Below are 20,236 nucleotides of genomic sequence, written 5' to 3' on the forward strand. Positions count from 1 at the left end.
TAAAATTAAGCGTAGAAATACTATAATCCAAGCCAAATCTTTGGCATTTTATTAATCTAGTCATACCACCACATATTTTAAAATACACTATGCTTCTTTTAGCCTCTTAGGACTATACTAATTACCTAATATTAAAGGCTTCTGCATCTACATTGCACTCTGTGAGGAGGACCCGGATATTGTTTAGACGGCCATGCATCACTGCCAGATGAAGAGCTGAAAAGCAGAAGAGAAGTTTCAAGAATCTGAAGTAGTCAGTGTCAGCAATAATTACAGCCTGATAACATTAAGCACTCTCCTTCCACTTCCCCCACCCCTCCCTCTCCAAAACTCCTTCCACCGGCTTTGATTCCTTGGACTTTCCTTCTCCTTTTCATCTTTGAAGAGCGAGCCCATTCAGTGAGCTATCTCTGCCACTAGGAGATATTCTTTATTAACAGACCTGCTGGAACATTTACAGCTATTTGTAAATCTTTAGAAGTTTACCATTATTTCCATTTTCATCTACAGCTGCAAAGTCTACTCCGTTCTCCAGAAGGACCGAGCAAATTGTGGGCAAATCTTGCTGGGCTGCTAAGTGAAGCGCAGTCTGACGATGCTTAGTCAGTTCGTTCACCTGGGCACCTGCAAGCAGCTGTCAAGATGCAAGAAGGAATATGTTCAGAGACGTTTCCAGGGCTATTAGCCAAGAGTTTACTTCTGTGAATGAAGCACACAAGACTCCACTGTACAGAGATACTTCTAGGCCTCCAGCATACATAAAATGCTATCGTTACTGAGCTGCTGCAACTTGAGTTCATGTTCAAATCTGTGCACGAAGTGCAAGGTAAGGTTCTTCCTTTAAAGCGAGCCACACTACCTAGTGACTGCTGCAAATCAAACATGCTCTTACAAAGGCTACTGATGCAGCTCAGCAAAGTACAAGCTACGGGAAACTTTATGCAAGTCTGAGTTCCGTTTGAGAAAAAGTGGTATCACCTTCAGCTGACTTCTCCAGCCTACAGGCAATATGCATTAAGGCCGAATGTGCCTTTCTAAGAAGGGGAAGAATGACTCTCCAGTACGTACCAGATTACGCACAATGATCTCTGAGCCAGCCTGTACAGCCAGGTGGAGAGGCGTCAGTTTGGAGGCATCCTGGACCCGGGAGTTTACATTAGCCTGTACACTTATCAGGAACAGCACACTCTCAATGTCCGAGTTCTGAACAGCTATGTGTAGGAAATTCCGACCTTTATTATCAACCTGCGGCAGAAAGGGCACGTGAAGTGAAATTTCTGTAGAACAGCAAGTTGATACATGGCAGGACATATTTTCACTAAGAGATGAAAATCTTATTCCTTTCACTGCTTCACATTAGAGACTTATTTGATAGATGTGACTATCAAATAACCGAATCGAGAAATTATCAGCTGCAACTGCTCACTCCAGCCTGCTTCAGACTACTTTATTTCTACTTTATGGCCTTGTCATTTCTTGACCACACTCTGAAGAGTATTATGACAGACAAAAGGTTAACAGCTGTTGTACTGAGCAGCAGTTAATGATTAAGTGAAACAAACTTGAGTAAACCTGGCGGTTACCACCGGAGAAGCAAGCAACACGCAATCCTGCCGCACTGATGCAGTGGCCACTGATTCTGTGGCTTAATACCAAGTGCGTGTTGTTGTTCCTATTTGCCTTGAAGCTGACGTTAAAGCACGTTTAGAAGCAGCTGTATTTCTAACCACCTTTTATATATGTTACAAGAGCTCATTAAGCACTCCAATACTTTACTAGTAATTAAACTTACATAGGGTAGCAAAACTCCTGAACAGCTGCCTGAAGCATCACACCAGAAACCTGAAGATACAGTTGGAGGTTTTGTAGTTCAGCAGTGCAGCACAACACCTATTATTCAGTTATTTTAGGTCAGGGTTTCTATTCTGCATAGCTTTAGGGAAGCTAGGTAACAGATTATTTTTCTACTAGTCCAGCACACGACAAAAGTAGAGTCAGAACTGTCTCTTTACGTGCCTGTTCCCCAATTTAGCACTGACAAGATGAGATAAAGTTTGATGAGACACTTGATGTTCTTACTCATACATAGCACGTACACACCTACAGTTTCCTAATAAATCCTGCTACAGAAAACTGGCATCTGGCAAATGTCATTGCATGTAAAACCACAAAAGGATAGAGCAGGATTTGCTTGTGGAACACTCGTTACCACGGACTAGAGCAGTAAGACCACCAGCACGCTTTGAATACTCCCAGCTTACCTGTTCAGCAGCTCCTGGCTCCCTCTTCAAAATTGCCTCAGCTGCTTTGTTATTTTTATATGTCATAGCACATGCAAAGGGAGTCACTCCTTGCCTATCACGTACATTTAGCTTAATATCTGGATGTGAAATCATAAGCTGAATGATAACATTATGTTGGTTGCTAATGGCAACATGGATTGGAGTTCTTCCTTCTGCATCCTAGAAGGAAACCAGGAAGCTTGTTATACGCAGATTCTGCAATACAAAATCCTTCCCTAACTGTGAGAAGTAGGGGAAGCGTATTAGTTTAGTTCTGTGATGCACCCAGCTGCCTTCGGCTGGGACACCAGAACAGTTGCAGTGGGAGCTCAAATCCACAGTGGAAGCGAAGCACGTTGGTATTTGTTTCTCCAAATCGGCTGACCTCAATCCGTTTAGGCAGCTCAGAGTAACATTTCCCATGCAGTCAGACATTTTGGGGGCAGAGATGAGCATTCAAGACTACAGCCAAGCGTTCCAAGAAAATGCTTTCAAACTAATAGTAGTTTGCAATATTTTATGTTAATACTTTATTAACAACTTGTAGAATTCAATTTTTATCTGAAAGAACGATGTACAGACTACATTATACAAACCTGAAGTATCATTTCCATAGATTCAGCACTGCAGATATTTCCCTAGCTTGACTCTCAGCCACTAGCGCTAAGTGTTCTGGAAGCTAAACACTTGGAACTTCCCTCCCTGAAAATATAACAGCATCAGGCATGTTTGCGATGCAAACAGTGTATTAACGTCTAGCAAATTCACGTAAGGTGTCTAATCACTTGTCTGCACCAAGCAGCAATTTACAGCCACAGCTGCTTTGTGGCTGTCTTCTGTCCTTCATGTTGATGTCATTTTCAATAGCATCAGGACCTAGAAGTGTATGTATTCACTTCTTTTATTGCTATTTGTCAAGCTTCTGTTTAAGGATTACTGTGTAGTCAAAAGTGAACTGTAACTCATAGTTACATCACCTCCGTTTACCCAGCAACAGACAACACTTCCCAAACATACTCACAAAGTAGAGTATTCTGTCATTTTACCCTAGAGCTGATCTAATGATTAATCGCAGCAGGCAAAAGCCCCGCTCCTGCCTTTAATTCACACTAGGGACAGAAGAGTTGAATTCCAATCACTGTATCAGAAAACTGATGCTGCAAGTGGTTTTCTGTATCATTATTTTCCTTCAGTATAGCTTCCTGAATTTGAATTAACCCATCATATGAGCAGGTAAACACTAGATTTGGTAACAAGGGACAGGAGAAAAAAAAAAAAAGAGAACTGCAGCCCAGCCCTCACATTGGCTCAGCTATAACAGAAGGATGTTCTTTTTCTTATCTAGCAAAATACACAACTAAGAGGGAAGTTTGTTTTCACTACATTAGAGGCAAAGAATCAACTTCAAAGAAACTGCACAATTTCTCTACGTACCTGAGCATTGACATTGGCACCAAACTCCAAAAGGCACTGGATCACCTCCTCTAGTCCCCAGCAGGCTGCCAAGTGTAGGGGTGTTTGTCCATCATGAGCTTCCTCTTCTCCTTCTCCATTCGGGCCTGGCTTCCTGGGACTGTTCACATCACAGCCACTAAAACAAACACAACACAGTCAATTTATTATGTTTAATCCAGATTTAAACTGTTCCAAACAAAGGTCAGAAGAGTTCGCAAGAGCTGATCTAGCAACTGCTGACCCATTCTACATAAGCACACGTTCCTGGTTTTAGTTTGACTTTTGTCACCAGGAACGTGATGCTAATACAGGTAACAGAGTGTGTCATTAGTCAGACTTCCGTACGTGCCACCCACGCACCAGAAGTCTGACGAGGCGCATACCTGTTACTGACTCAAATTAGCATTCAGTTCATTTATGCCAGGAAAATACATACATGCACATTAGAAGGTTTGTATTTCAGAAGAGGGTCTGACCTGCGAATAAGGAAGCATGCTATTTGTTCACTGTTTTCATCAATAGCTCTATGAAGAAGAGTTTGTAAGCAGCCACTTGGTCCTGACCCCCAACAGGTGGAATCACAGCCATGCCTAACCTGAAAGGAGAAGCACGATGAGGCAGTGAAGGCTTTGTTATGTCTCCAGCAGGCTCCTACTACTTTATATAGTCCCTTACTGATGCTTCTGAAACATTATCCCTTAGATGTAGAATTTGAGAGGCCTTATCTATTTCTTGTGAGTCACTGAATTTCAGGAAGCTACGTTAATGTCTTCCGGACCAATATTTTATTGGTCTACTAGATAATACTTAATTAGGTAGTGTTTACTAACAATTCAGATATTCACTCGTATACCGTGAGCAGACAGGTCTTAAGCCAGTTTGGGTAACAGTTACCTCGCTGTCAGCAACGACAAGCACCTAAAGCAAGTCAAGCGGCATCAGCAGACTTCACCTGTGAAGGTCTGGCCCCTTTATTTCTTTCCCATACCAGCTAAATAGAAATAGTTTTTTCCAGGAACTGTATTTCTAATATTTATAGCCTTCTACTACAGAAGTACTTACTCAAGTAACGCAGCATTAAGACTTGTTCCGCTCCATTTTACAAACTATTTAAAAGGTTTATACACGAGTAGTTTCAGTGGTGACTCCTTAGTCTTATCCACTAGCAGCACGAATGGCCAAGTACAGTTATTAGATGTATTTCTCAGCTCGTCAGCACAGCTTTTAAGTAGCTGTCTCTAGCAGACAATGACTGGATATCAGAGACAAAGCTTTCAAGTAACTTCCTTATAAAGGAGACAGAGAGGTCTATTTATGCCTCCTAAGAAGTCTCCTGTTGAATCACCTATAAAGTAAATAGTCCTAAAAGTAAATATAAGCCTTTAAAAGGCCTTCTTGATGGAACTTTAAGATGCACTAAAAGCCACCACATACATATGGGCGTTCAGTTTTATTCAGGAAGCCTATCGTTACACAAGTACAGTACGGTACAGACTGATGTTTTTAGTAGATCCTTACTCTTTCCAGAATCAGGAATCCAGATACCATATTCCATACTTTTGTTTGAGTGGCTGCAAGGTATTTGACTATGCAGACTACAGTGTTTATAGAAGATTTTGCAAGAAAAAGGAACTTCTGGGGAAGAAGAGCCTGTAGAAGTTAAATAATGGTATAGGACTACTCTGTTCTTTTCATGCATTGGGTTTGTCTTTGCTGATGAGCCCTTTGTTGCAACGCGCGCAGAAGTGAGACTAAATTAAGTCAACTGACAGTCTTACCAGAGTCGATGCAATATCTTCCAGGTTATTTTCTAAGGCAAGCCATAAAGGAGGATTTCCTTTCTCATCTGGCACAGACATGTCTGCTCCCCTGGTACAAATAGCATCAACCACAAGAGGGAGCTGGTTCTTTATAGCCAGCTGTAAGGCCGTCTCTCCATCCTGTGTTCTGAAATAGGTACAGTTGGAAGTGTGTTACTACTGTATGATAAAGTTAGGCCCCGTGTTACAGTAGTTTATTGGCAAAACCAAGAATTATATCCTCACGTGTGTATTTTTGCTGTAGTGAGACTATATCTCTACAGCCAGGCAAACACTCCATGTTAGTTTTTCATTACAGCTATGTAGTTTACCCTTCTCTCCCCTACCTTTAGTAGCGATTGATTTTTAAAGTTTGAAAAGCATGTTAGTGTTCTTTGCTCAGAGACACCGTCATTTCCTTATGTGCAGCCATCATTTGAGGACAGTTCCTTCAAAGCAAGCCTCTGCCACAGAAGCAACCAGATTTGTCTGCACTGTGCTTATGCTACCAGCGACCGTCAGAAATACCAACTGTTAGAAAACTGAAGTCAGAACAGTGGTATTAGGCAGTCTTTACCCATGACATTCATTACAGTATAGCTCGCAAATTTCAAGGACAACCTGTCAGTCATATAAGCAACTAAATGTTTTGTTCAGTCTAGTATCAACGTGTCTGGGAAATGCTCAGCAAGTTCTATCAGAATTTTGTTGCTGGAGCTACATCTGATCAGTTTAGATGGTAGAAAACAGGCAGTTCCAACAAGCTAGCAAACAGACGAGACTACAGAAGTTCAGTACCACCTCTCTAGGACTTGAGAGCCTGTTAAAAGGATCCTGCGCTACCTAGAATTAAGTGGCACCGCCCTCTGCAGCCTCAAAAGGAACTCGCCAATGGAGCTATGTATCTGTCCAAGTTCCCGTATGTAAACTCTCAGCCGTAACTGGTGCCATAAAAAGCACCAAATGCATAATTACGTACAAATCATGATTTGAAACAAACTTCAAGCCATTACATAAAGGCAGACATCACTACCCGGCTCCTAAATACATACCCAGTCGAGTGTTGTATGAATTAAGATCTTACCTGACATTTATATCTGCCTGATGTTCCAGCAAAAAGAGTGCACTCTTACTGTCTTGCCTCTGTATCGCCATATGTAGCAGAGTCTGTCCGTCTGACATCGTGTCATTGATGGACGCCCCAGACCCAAGCAGCTGAGCTGCTATTGTGTGCATGCCTACAGAGTTAAAGCTCGTTAGTATTTACCTTCAGTTCTATAAAACAGACACACTGAAGATTAAAAGCTTGAAGCTTTATTTATTAATTTTCAGTAATTACAGTATGAGATTTACTGCATCAATGCTAGAGCCTCTTAAAGTTCACATAAATGAGCTAAACCAAGTCAGGACCCAGCTTGAATATTCACAGACTTCTTGATTATTGAGCCCTTTTGGTCTCGCTTAAAGACACAAGACACGGTCTTGTATACAGAGCTCTCCCATTAGTTCTGCCAACCTAAATGCAGTCGAGTCCTCTTTAACCATACCTAGTCTAATCCTTCATATCACTTCAGATTTTTGTCCAAGAAACATACGAATTTTGGTATTGCATTCATAAGCTATTCCCTGAAGCATTACTGTATCAGATGTTTAGCTTAGTTCCTCCTCCTCTATCTCAGAAGCAGATAAGGGCAATGGTAGAGAAAGCTACATTTTGGTTTCCTTTTGTTGGACAGGAAAGTGAAAAGCCTGGACAGTGAAGATGTTTGTCAAGTATGGATGACGTCTAGGACTCCTGTACAGAGCAACATCACTAAGCATTCCGCCTCATCTCTTAAGTGCAGAGTGAGCAGTCATCCCCCACAGAGCTGCTGTTTCCAGCTCAGCAGGACCACACGTAAATTAATTCAGTAGTGACCACACCACCTTCTTTTGGCAATGTGCTCATACTGTTGCAATGTCACTTGACTGCAAACAAAAGTATCTCATTTTCCCCAAAACATTCCCCTCCACATTTCAGACAAGAAAGCGTCTTCTGAACCAGGACCTCAAATAACATTCACCTTAACAGCTACTTAAAGTAGCTCACCTTCCCTTCGTAAATGTCAGCACCACTGTACTAACCAGCATCTAGAGCAGTTAGCCATGGGCAGACAACATGGTGACCCGACGTGAAAGCTACCAGGGAGTTCTCAGTGGAACAACTCCACAGAACTACCAGCACAGTTGTGGGCAAGAGGCTTGAGGCTACTTGCTAGTGAACAAGAGAAGCTGTAGGCCTAGAAGTCAGTCAGATGTGAACATTCAGTTTTAGAAGCTGAAGAATCATTTAAAGCTCTCCTTGACAGCTTCTCACTGGCAGCACAAGCCAGGACATGAACACACGCCTGCTGGTTTGTTTGAAAGAAGTCTTATCCACATCATGGTGACATCAATAGCTTCCATATCTTTGTAAATTGTCACCTTGTTTTGATGGTACATACCTGTCCAAAGAGCCAACCCCAGCACAGTCTGGTCTCTCGAGTCCTTTAGACTAAAATCAGGAATAATTTGCAAGTTGTTGGTAGCATGAAGAGCATTAGCTAGAAAAAAACGCATAAGGAATTAGAGTATTCTTGTACTTGACCTGCAGTTGCACATTTAAAGCTGCAGGAGTAGCAGTGTCACATTTTAAAGTAGGCTGTTCCTTCAGCAGTTTGAAAGATCCAAGCAAGATACCTTCAGTTTCCCAGATGCAATACTGCTTAGGATTCAGGTAGTATTGCCATTACTGCCTAATCTTAGTACTCACACTAAAAAAACCATTCAACTTTCTAACTAAAAGACTTAACCTGCCCCCTTTCTACCTCCACTTCCAGAGTCGTGTATACAACGTTCTGACAATGAGGAGTGGAGGCTGTACTGCAAAATGGTGGCAGCATCCCTTCTCCTCAGCTCCCTGGGATGGCGGATATTCTCCCCAGTTCACCTACTCCCTCTGAATCCCACTTACAGTAGGAGACAAAACAGGCCTTCCTTCAGCTGTCAAACTCCCTCCCTTCTGCTAGAAAGGAGAAGCTCAACTAGCAGCATTTAATGAAGTGTCACCTGCTAGTATTTCAGGACTCGAGTCTCAACTCTACTACAATACTAGTATTACTCTGTACAAAATCCTCTTACTCAAAGAGTTGAGGAAGGCAGAATTCTCACCACAGAAAGATGTCTTTATCCATATTTGATTCCAGCATTTACCTGAATGAAATGCTTTGTCAGGGAGAGAAAAGGGATCTCAGTTGTACAGCTGGAATACAACCCGGGGCTAAGTGTTCAAGCCCATTATCTACAGTGGAGAATTTAGCAAGATTTATGGGCAAGTTAATTTTCTAGTCTTAACAAGCAGATTATTTGAGTTTAAGACTATGTTTATCCAGTCTTATTAATTGCTCCACTTAAACAATGTTTATAGGAAGACATGCTTTATTGGTAGTTTGTCAAAACACGGTTTAGATGCCACGTTGACACACCAATCCACTACAGCATCACTAGAATCATAGAATCATTTAGGCTGGAAAAGACCCTTGGGATCATCGAGTCCAACCATCAACTCCACTCTACAAAGTTCTCCCCTACACCATATCCCTTAACACCACATCTAAACGACCCTTAAACACATTCAGGGATGGTGAGTCCACCACCTCCCTGGGCAGCCTGTTCCAGTGTGTAACCACTCTTTCTGTGAAGATTTTTTTCCTAATGTCCAGCCTAAACCTACCCTGCTGCAGCTTGAACCCATTCCCTCTTGTTCTATCGGTAATTACCTGTGAGAAGAGACCAGCACCAACCTCTCTACAGTGTCCTTTCAAGTAGTTGTAGAGAGTGATGAGCCTCAGCCTCCTCTTCCTCAAACTAAACAGTCCCAGCTCCTTCAGTCACTCCTCATAAGATTTCTTCTCCAGGCCCTTCACCAGCTTCGTTGCCCTCCTCTGCACTCGCTCCAGCACCTCGATATCTCCCTCGTATTGAGGTGCCCAGAACTGGACACAATACTCCAGGTGTGGCCTCACCAGTGCTGAGTACAGGGGCACAATCACCTCCCTGCTTCTGCTGGTCACACTATTTCTAATACAAGCCAGGATGGCATTGGCCCTCTTGGCCACCTGGGCACACTGCTGGCTCATGTTCAGCCGCTTGTCAATTAGAACCCCCAGGTCCTTTTCTGCCGGGCAGCTCTCCAGCCACACTTCCCCAAGCCTGTAGCGATGCGTGGGGTTGTTGTGGCCCAACTGCAGGACCCAGCACTTGGCCTTGTTGAAGCTCATGCCGTTAGCATTGGCCCATCGGTCCAATCTATCCAAGTCTCTCTGTAGAGCCTCCCTATCCTCATGCACATCAACACCCCCGCTTCGCTTCGTGTCATCTGCTAACTTGCTGATGATACACTCTATGTCCTTATCAAGGTCATCAATAAAGATGTTAAATGGAAATGGTCCCAACACCGAGCCCGGAGGGACACCACTTGTGACTGGCTGCCAGCTGGATTTAACTCCATTGACCACCACTCTTTGGGACCGCCCATCCAGCCAGTGCTTGATCCAGCAGATCGTATGCTCATCCAGGCCATGAGCCGCCAGTTTTCCCATGAGAATACAGTCTGAACCAGAAAAAACCTACCTTTTTGTTCCAGGATGACTGACACCACATCTGGGTGATTGTAAGCAATAGCCATGTGAAGGGGAGTTTGCAGATAAACATTCTCTGCTGTTGGAGAAGACGCATCCTTCTGACCAAGCACTGCTTCTGCAGTCTGGATATTTGGATTGGCTCCCTGTTGCAGAAGTTCGGCTGTCAGGTTTGCTAGGCCATGCCTACAGGCTGTATGCAGCGGTGTTTCTCCCTTTAATAAACAGAGTAGCAGGTTAACAGCTTGAGACATGAAACCCAGAAGAAAAGTAGCTTTTAAACTACTATGACCAGAAGAATTGTTGTGAAGAGCTTATGTCCTAGGAGTTGAAGCTCCTTAGGATTTCCAAACTACAAGAGTTAGCCTATATTAAGGACTTCATTACAACAGGCACTGAGGGAAGTTTAAAAGCATGTTAAAACTGGTGATGCTGCAAGAACAGCGCCACAAGGACGCAACAGCTGTCTGATCACTAGTAAATATCTGAAAACATGCGAAAGGCTCTCAGCAGGTGTTCCAACTTGCTTTAAGCTACGGTTAGCAACAAGAGCTCTCCGCTATCTTATTTCTGAAGGGAAATAAGGAAATTTTCAGACTATAGTTTGTAAGTTTCTGCTTTTACCCATTTGTTTTGGTGGTTGACTTTTGCTCCATGAGTTGCCAGGAAGAGAGAAGCCGCCTCGTTTCCTGCACCAGCTGCCCTCTGAAGCAAGCAGTTTCCTAAAAAAACGCCATGAACACTATTAGAGCATTATTCCAACCACACTCTGATACTAACAAGTGTGCTAGCACCTTCACCACTACCTTACAACATCAAAATTTGAAGCCAACAAGGAAAATCCTACCACTGCAATGCTGGACTGCCACATACACTGCCATTTAGCAATTACACATTTTGAAACTGTGAAGAGGATGTTAGGACCTGGCAAGGAGTCCAGATTTTCTGTCACTTCCTGCAAGTCAAGCTCAGCTTGGGACCCGTTAAGTTCCAGCTCTGGGTACTACCTACCATTCATTATGCAGCAAATGCTGCTGAAACCTCATTTAGCTCCTCAGAGCACAGTTAGCAATAAGCAATTAAATTACAAGCCTTCCACCTACACAGAAATACAAACCTCTGTTTTACCTGTTACTGTGTCTGGAGCATCTGTATTGCTGCCTCGTTGGATCAACCTTGCTGCAAAACTGTTCTCATCAAATGAGGTTCCATTTACAACAGGAGCATCCTCAAAAGGGTTTACAGACTGATCAGACGATACAGTGATATACTGAACTGCAAGCCACAGAGCTGTGCTTCCTTCATGATCCTTCAGCTCCAAGTCTAGTCTAAAAATAAAAATTAATGTTCCCCGATTTATACCTTTAAAAGTGGTCCCCAATGCAGCTTAAGTTTCAAGTGTCTGAACAGCTGTACCAGTTTATCTAATACCTCACTGACAACTGTTGCTTGCCAAGAACCACACTGTAGCTCCAGTTACTTCAGAGAATTTGTGATTACCCCGAAACAAGCAAGGCACCTTTTAGTCGCTACTAGATTTAAGCTCATTGCTCCCAGGAGAAGCGTGGCCCTGGTAGATTTGGGCTCCCACTAACTGTAACAAAGAGGTAAATCCTCTTGTATTCAAGTAAGCTGTGAATAAGAATTGCAAATTCAACTACAAAGAAACTGAGTCAAATTAACTCTTCTGCTTCATCACCTTAAGAAGTTACTTGTATTAGCTTTAAGCAGCACCCAAGTCGAACTCAAGAATGTATTCAGACATTTTAAGAGCCTTATTACTGCTTTCAGCTCCACTACTAATGAAGCTATTACTACATTATTTCACCTATCCCTCTTTGAAAAACACAGAGATGCAGTTTGCTTCCTCTTTACAGTAGGGCAAAAACTTCCTTGGCTTTGGGCATTGTTCTGGCATCTTAAGTTATGCAAAGCCTTTATGCTATTGCATCCCAAGCCTATTGCTAGCCTTATTATAAGGCAAAAAGGCACAGAAGAGTTGTTAAACTAGTTTTCCTATTTTCAATGTACAAGGTAACCTCAGTTTTTCATGTTTAAGTGAGACTTACTGTTTGCACTGGAGAAGCTGACTGAATACAGGTTCATTCCTGACCACAACCGCCACGTGTAATGGGGTCCTGTAATTGGAGCAAAGTACAGCTACGTTAGTAATAAGTGAGAGGCTTCAGATTTTGTCCATGGTCACCAGCAGATTTATGGGGTTAACTTTTGTCTCTGCTTTCAGGAGAAGGGCACAAGCATGTCTTGAAAGAAAGAGCAATCTCCCTTTCAGTGGGCATGATTCCAATGAATTTGGTAGGAAGCAACTCTTCACACTAGTGTAAGAGCTAACCTTCAAGGAAAAAGCACAAGAGCTTGACCTATGAGAACTGAGCAGCTGATATACCCTAAGTCCTCGACATCATTTTACGTACTTGTTTACCAGCCCAACCTAACCTGTAAAGCATTTTTTAGGCCCTACACTTCAGATAAACACACTGCACCACTGGCTCTTTGAGATAATTTCAGTTTCACTGCCAGCTTCAGAGAGAATTACCTCCCAGGAATACTATTTGTCACCTTAGCTAGCTTGCTTTACTGTTTGGTGATTCAATAAAGGCAAACTGTGTGCCATGTGTTTTAACAGTTTCTACAGCTGGGCTATGTTTAATTGGTCATGACAGGGTATCATTCAGCCTGCAAAGTTTTCTGCTTTGAGTGCTACCCACAGGTCTTAAACTGAATTAATTCACTTTTCCTGCTTCCATTATCACCTGCGCTTTGTTGGCAGACCTGAGCAGATTCTTAGTCAGCTACATCCAATCACCACAGTATTATCTGTTAAACCAGCAGACTTTACTTCACCCAGTATTTACCTTCCTTTGCTGTCTTGCATATTTGGATTGGCTCCAGCCTGCAAGAGGGACTCTGCTATCTGTGCCATCTCTGCCATGACATCTGGCAAATGCTTCTTGGGGCTGTACGACGCCACAAGGTGCAGAGGTGTCTCCTGGTCTCCCAGTGTAGCAGCGTTCACACGGGCACCGTTTTTAATGAGAAAGTTTGCTGCAAATTTATCTCCTTTTGTGAAACAAAACAAGGTTATTTATTGATAAATACTTTGTATACACTGTACACTTCATGCAAGTCCAGAAACTGGATACACATGATTTCCCTCCGTACTATACAATCATGCCAAGTGTCTGCTCTTAGAATGCCCTAGCACTAGGTAACTTCACAAACACTTCACTGCAAAGTCAGGATTAAAATATTTCATAACAACCCTTGGAAAATGTGTTTTGCCCAGAGGTTACATGTGACTCAAGTTCACACATTAGTTTACTTGTTATGGTGATACTGAGTTTGCTAGTTCCTCTATCAAGATAAATCCATTCCTGCTTTAATGCACAGCTGGACAAATTGTGAGACTAACCATACAAACAGTTTTTGAACAAAAAGTGCTATTCCAGAGCATCAGTCAGAAGTGTGTAGTTGAAGTTAGTCATCATCTGTTCCGTCTTGCTACATCAACAAGCAATAACACAGCCTCTGCTCTTGCAAGTTTAGGCCCAATTATATACAGGATAAGGGCTTCAACAGTTAGACGCGCCATGCGCAGTATTCCTAAGAACTCCCTCCTGAGAGCTTCTCAGAAGCCAGAACTTAGGCCCACTTCTGTACGTGAAACCTTGGACTTGAAACACCGAGATGCCGAGAACGACTTCACGATAATACTAATTCCCCTTATCCAAAGATTACTTTGAATAGACATATTCACAAGTTGCTTGTCCTGAATGCAAGACTGGAGAACAAAGACAACTGTTCGCCTTTATCTCTGCCAGCAAAAACCAAAATCCCATTTTCTGATTTCCATATCTGACATTCATAAAAAATAAGAATCATGAGGCAAGTTCAGACAATTTGCTTTAGCTCCATTTCCAGAACATGTGATTGTTAACAGCGATTAATTCACTGAAGCTTTGGTTACTGAAAAGCAAGCATTCATTCTCAGAGCTCTAGCTTAGACTGGAAGCAGACATTAAAACTAAAGGACAAATGCTAGTATTAAGTATTAAGAGCAGCCTGCTGCAATCTTTCCAGTGTTTTATAGGGCTGTAACCATCACAACACTGACCTACGCCTAGAAGGTCTCCTACTCCTGCTGATGAAGTTTCACTCACAGGATCAGACACCAGCATTACCCTGTTTAGATATGTAGGAGATTAAAGGAAGAAGTTGGGAGCTGCATTTTGAACTCACATAACTTAAACTACTTCTAAGAGTCCAAAAGAGCTTGCAGTTTAAAATAAACTTATGCTTTTAATTTGTAGCACTACAATACCCATGAGGTCCAGTCACAGGTAAGGTTCCTGTTGTGCTTGGCTTTCTGGAACAGATCTGCCAAATTTATCATTGCAGGCAACTAGTAGCACGAGATGTTCACTACAGATTTTTACCAGACTTTGGCCATGGGCCAAGATGCTGCCGCTCCAGTGCCTTCAGAGTACAGCAGCCATAGCAACCAGGTCCTACTGTGCTCCAGTTTTCATAAGGTGCATTTTCTACTCTAAGGTGAAGAACAGCTCAGTATAATCATGTAGTTGCACTCAGACTCCACCCTGAGAGCTACGCTATCCACTGGAGCTTTGAAGATATTCAGACTGACATAGAAGCATCTCCACTTGCTCCTCCTCTTCTTCCAGTCTGTTTTTCCTCCGCTAAAACTGCTGTCCAGTAGCAAGGACCCTTGCTATTAACGATAATCACAGAGAAGCATATGCTGCATTCAACCCAGGTCTAGAAAACAGGCTTCATTTTTATTTATGACTAGGCTGTCATGCTTGATTCAATTATGTGTTGTCAAATTAGAATATTCTCAGTATCTCCCTACATTTCTTCTTCTAGCAGACAATACTCTACTAGATTGCTTCTGGATGACATGTAGCATAAGTTTAGTTCACCATCCAGCAGGCTAGCTTTCAGATCTCAAATAAGAGTTTGTTTGGTTTTAAGTTTCAAAAAAAGAAACAGGACAAAGTTCACCCTTGACTTCAATTTTCTAACTGAAATGTCAACTACAAAGTGACACAGGAATAAACTTTGGAATATATATTCCACACTAGGAACAACTGCAAGTTAACAAGGCTTCATATCTTATTTACTTACCTCTTTGGATGGCTTTATGTAATAGACTCCAGCCTCTCTTGTCTGCCCTATCTACGTCAGCCTTGTAGTTGACCAGTGTAGTTGCAATACTCTCCAATCTTTGGGCGAGGGCTAGATCCAAAGCAAGATCGCCATTGTGATCCAATTCATTGAGCTTCCCAGGAAGCTACAACACAGATTCAGTCAATGTACATCAGTTAGAGGTATGCTCACCAGCCCAACATCATATTTTAACAGCCTGTTCCAACGACCACCATGTTAGACCTTCAGCTCTAATGCAAAACGCCAGTGATGCATTTAGGTAAGTAGGCCTTACACAGGAAAAGAATCAGCAGACAAGCATCACCACAGGCAAGTCTACCTACAGGGCTGTTCCCTGAGAAAACAGGACTCCTGTTTGCAAGCCTTGCTTAACTCGCAGGAAGCAAGACTAGTACACTCTTAAAAGATGTTGCCTATATAGGCATATTCAACATAGTACTAGGAAGAATTATTCAACTATTCCTTTAAAATACCTCAAATCCCAATTGGATTTAGCACCTGAGGGTGCTAAGTACTGCTACAGTCCCAGCTCTCAATTAGGATTTGAGGCATCTTAAAGAACTAATTGAATAATTCTTGATAATTAATACTTGAATAATTTTTCTGTCCCCCTTTTTGAGGGACAATTTATTTGATAGTTGTTCAGAGTACGTCCATCCAAACAGAACAAATATCTAATTTCAAACGTTCAATAAAAGAGGAAAAGCATTTGTTTTAAGAAATGATGCTTACTGAACTGCCATAAAGCAACAACGTTGACTACTATGCCATTCAGCTTTAAATGTGCATATCACATATCACGTATTGACATTTTATTATATCTAATCTGATACATGTAAGATTTTTTTTAAAGCATTATGAATCACTTCTGAATTATGTCTTTCTAGAGCCCTTACCACTAGACCTCCATTACATACACAGAAGGAGCTATAGCAGTGATAAACATGCAAATAAGAGTTAGTGACAAAAATCAGTAACAGGGATCAGACTGGCAGTTACGAACTAGTTATCTGAAACACCAAGTTCTAGAAGACAGATCAAGCCAGTCTTACTATACCTGTGAATCCATTTCAATAAGATACAAAAAGACTACATCTTCTCTCTCAACCTTAATAGCCTTATGCAAAGGATATTCTGTCTTTGACTTGAACATTTTATACAACAACTGAGCACTCATGCTACTGAAGTCTTCTTTACGCAAGTCATCCTAGAAACAATAAAGAAGAAAAGGGTAAGCAATATTCCTGTTTTATTTATAAACAAGGCATTGCACAATGTAATTACGAAGTTCACAAAACAAGTTCAGTTAAAAGCTCCATTCTGACAACATCACAAGAAGCAAGAACAATCCAAGGTAGCCTTTTAAGACCAGGAAGAAGCACTCAGGAACTTTTACATTTTACAATTTAGTTTCAAGATCAGTTAGTAAAATTTTTCTTCCATTTTGTCTACAGACATAGAAAACTAGCATTTCACCAGACATTACAGTAGATTAACGTCTGGTCTCTAAACTAGTTGTCTATCTGGACTTAAATCACAGATTAGCGTTTCCTGACAAAAAGGACTACAACTATTGAAGACTGAGAACTCCACAGAACTTTGAAAAACTCCAAATAGAAGTAAACAGAAACTTAGAGGTCCAAAGACCTCAGGTTTGAGTTAGTGCTCGTTTGACTAAACAAGAACAACCTCATTTCCAGGTAGGATACAGCGTCAGGAGCCAGATGCAGGAAAGGGTTAAAATGGCTGACCGGCAGGTTCAGATATAAGAATCTTTATTATACATTCATAGATCAAAGCACTCCCTTCTGCTTTGGCATTAGCCAAACAAAAACACATTCACATCTGGATGACACGTTTTAGATTTAGAATAACCTAAATCCTCACGCAGTAGTCTGCTGTTGACAAGTCTTATTTTAAAGGCTAATCCCTTACTCAGTTAATCAAACTTTCCTCAAAATAACAGATCAGAGCAAGTGACACTTCCAAGTCGGTTGCAAGACTCCTCACCACTCCCTCCATTACAGAAGATAAATTCTTCCCTGGCTTCCCTGGATTATTTTTAGAAGTAAAAGCAGGCCTGGGATTTGTGATCTGTATAGACAGAAACCAACTATGAATGGACTTCTAAACAGTTCAGAGTCCAGATTTGATAAACAACCTTCTTGCTTATTAGAGCACAGTCCCTTTGGTTTGGCTCATGATTAGGAAACTAAGATGCTTTTTACAGTGAAGAATTTCCAATGAATAGAAGAACTCTTCAGGCTATGAGCTACTTCCCCAGTCAAGACATTCATGCCAAGATAGACAATGGACATAACCTCTAAAGACAACAAAAAAATCTTAGAGAAGGAGCCATTTAGCGTGCTTTGTTTCAAACATATAATTATGAATTAGTATTGTAGCGAATATCAAATAACACAGTGTCAAAAGCACAGAGTATAAAGATAACTGAGACAGATGGGAAGGGAAAAGTCACTCCTGCCTCAGAGGCAGCCCCTCCACTCACACCAGGGGGCAGGGCAGGCAGATTTCACAGCTTTTGTCAACACTGTGGCTCCTTGCAGACATATAAGGGTCAGCGTAATAGGTCACCTTAGTCACTGAAAGTTATCAGGAATCCAAGTAATCCCCATCCCAACTGGAATGCTCGAATGCTGGCATACCAAGAGATACTCCTGAGGTTAGACAGTACAGGAAGTTAAGCAAAATTCTGCTGATTAAGTTCCTATATTCTGCAAATATTTTTCTTTTCTTCCTTCTGACAGTACTTACCCAGTGACTTGCAATTATCTCAGCACAATAGTTCAGGAGAGTGCTAGCATTCAGCTCCTCAGCAGTCTGATAGAAACGAATGCAGTTCCTGACATTAACTAGTGACATAACTCCTTTTTCACATCTGTCAAAATAGGAAAGCCAGTGTTCAGTAACCAGGAAACAGCTTTACTGTAATCACTCACCCACGCTGTAACAGGGTCCTACATACTCCTTTTCCTGGACGCCAGTAGAAAAAGGCTTGGCCTTGCTTTACTGTAAGGCTAAGCAACATAAACATACTTCAATCAGAAGCCTTGTAAGGCAGCTTCCGTAAGAGCAGACTCCTATCTTTGGCATAATCCAAGCCAAGGTCCCATGATATACCACATACCGCTGGAGCCTGCAAGCAAAGATGGGCGTCCTCGTTCTGCCAAGGGAACAAACTGCAGTTCGTTCACTGTTATGAAGCAGGGAAGATGTCTATCTCTGCAAGTACTACAGTGACCATGAGCAGCTTTTGTGCCAAAGATAGAAAGAGGCATGCCAAATACAGCTATTTGATTCATAAAGAGAAGAGATAAATTTTAACAGCAGATCCAACAAATCTTTATAGGTCTGAAGTTATTAGTTTGATTTTATAGTAAGAAAATCCAAGTACATGCCAGCGATCTCCAAGCAGATATTAAAACAAAAGAATGGAAACACTTGTCTCCAGGTACACGTATGTACCAAGACATCTAATAACTGCTAGTAGCATACGGCATGGGGACTTGTCACTAGGCTACCATGAACAGACAACAGCTGAGGAATGTTTAGGTAGTACAACATGAAGACAATTCTGGTTGGTATAAAGGTTGAAGGCAGTTTTAGCATTGGCCTTATAGATGTCAACTTATTTGGACAGAAGAACTGACAGCAGTTTAGTTTGCTTCATGCTGAGTCACAGTTAAATCGCAGATTAAGAGTGCTATGTACTATTACTGCCCCAGAAACACGTACTCTATCGTTGACTAAATTCAAGTCTTCAAAGTTGTACAAAACTTGAAGAGGTTTCAATTTGTACTCTCAGGCTTCTCACTAAGTGGTTATTTAGAGCACTCTATACATTCAAGGTAACAACCTAGCCCCTATTAGAATGGTGTTAACCATGATCTCCTCAAAATGACAAAACATTGTAGTGTTACATTAACCTTTATGAAGAAAATTTGCAACCAAGATGCACAGAAGAACAACTATTGAAGATAAAGTTTTCACTTGTGCCATTTTAATACTGCAAGCTACTTGCCATTGACTCTTCTAGCATTCTCTTTAACAATTACTTTCTTGCAACTTTCCAGACCTTGCTACTAACTGATCTCTGCTTCCTCTTAATGACAAATTAGGGTTATTAGTTGACTGGGAGAGGAACTGGAAACTAAACATAAAAGCTATGAGGACAAACTGCTACAGTTTAACTGTAGTGCAAGGCTTTGTTTCCTGTAATCAACTGAATGTCGTGTTGTATTCCCGAAAACCTCCAGACTGAAAAAGCAACATTTGATCCCATTGCCAGCAGCTACCATCTTATTTCTATCCAAAGAAGGCTGAAGAGTTCAAGAAGATTCACTGTATTTACCAAGACTCACCTTTCCCTAAGCAGCTGGAGCTGAAATTTATTAGCCAGTTTCATGAGCTCTGTCAAGAAGATATCATCTTCTCTTAGCTCAAGTTCATCTGTGTAGATCCACCGCAGCATTGCCATGGTTACCTCTGGGTCAGCATCTGGTACAGGGAGCAACAGAGATTAATAAGATACCCGAAGAACAATCGCCTATTCAAGTAGCCAGTATTCCTCTGACCGTTAAAGCCACAGCTACCATGAAAAAAAAAAAAAAAAGACAGCCTCGTTGAAACTGTACTGCTTTATTTCAACCAAAATGTCAAAATAGAGGAAAAACTGGCCAGAACCTGAGACTAGTAACAATGCTGGCACCAAGGAGGAAAACCTTTTTTCCATCGGAACACTGTGCAGAATGCAGGGAGCCCTGTAACATCTACCTGCTACACAAATATTGCATATTTAGCAACCAGTGATGCC

The 20,236-nt window shown here is 41.7% G+C and overlaps 1 protein-coding gene across 4 annotated transcripts in view; it reads right to left on the minus strand.

The window, feature by feature from the left end:
* ANKFY1 (ankyrin repeat and FYVE domain containing 1) overlaps positions 1 to 20,236 on the minus strand; it is a 35,331-nt gene that overhangs the window by 5,834 nt on the left and 9,261 nt on the right. For 3 of the 4 annotated variants that reach the window (XM_054208230.1, XM_054208229.1, XM_054208231.1), the window contains 18 exons: positions 19,785 to 19,920; positions 18,178 to 18,301; positions 16,460 to 16,609; positions 15,361 to 15,526; positions 13,071 to 13,275; positions 12,264 to 12,332; positions 11,323 to 11,522; positions 10,819 to 10,916; positions 10,187 to 10,409; positions 8,020 to 8,118; positions 6,621 to 6,774; positions 5,516 to 5,684; positions 4,214 to 4,332; positions 3,717 to 3,873; positions 2,262 to 2,462; positions 1,069 to 1,245; positions 487 to 634; positions 126 to 216 (listed from right to left, as the gene is read on the minus strand). In XM_054208230.1, the coding sequence (XP_054064205.1) occupies positions 126 to 216; positions 487 to 634; positions 1,069 to 1,245; positions 2,262 to 2,462; positions 3,717 to 3,873; positions 4,214 to 4,332; positions 5,516 to 5,684; positions 6,621 to 6,774; positions 8,020 to 8,118; positions 10,187 to 10,409; positions 10,819 to 10,916; positions 11,323 to 11,522; positions 12,264 to 12,332; positions 13,071 to 13,275; positions 15,361 to 15,526; positions 16,460 to 16,609; positions 18,178 to 18,301; positions 19,785 to 19,920 (2,686 nt within the window). Of the gene's footprint in view, positions 1 to 125; positions 217 to 486; positions 635 to 1,068; positions 1,246 to 2,261; positions 2,463 to 3,716; positions 3,874 to 4,213; positions 4,333 to 5,515; positions 5,685 to 6,620; positions 6,775 to 8,019; positions 8,119 to 10,186; positions 10,410 to 10,818; positions 10,917 to 11,322; positions 11,523 to 12,263; positions 12,333 to 13,070; positions 13,276 to 15,360; positions 15,527 to 16,459; positions 16,610 to 17,997; positions 18,082 to 18,177; positions 18,302 to 19,784; positions 19,921 to 20,236 lie in introns of those variants that run through there. The other variant, XM_054208232.1, reaches the window with a different exon arrangement.

This window comes from Rissa tridactyla, chromosome 7 (genome assembly GCF_028500815.1).
Source record: "Rissa tridactyla isolate bRisTri1 chromosome 7, bRisTri1.patW.cur.20221130, whole genome shotgun sequence".
NCBI lineage: Eukaryota > Metazoa > Chordata > Aves > Charadriiformes > Laridae > Rissa > Rissa tridactyla.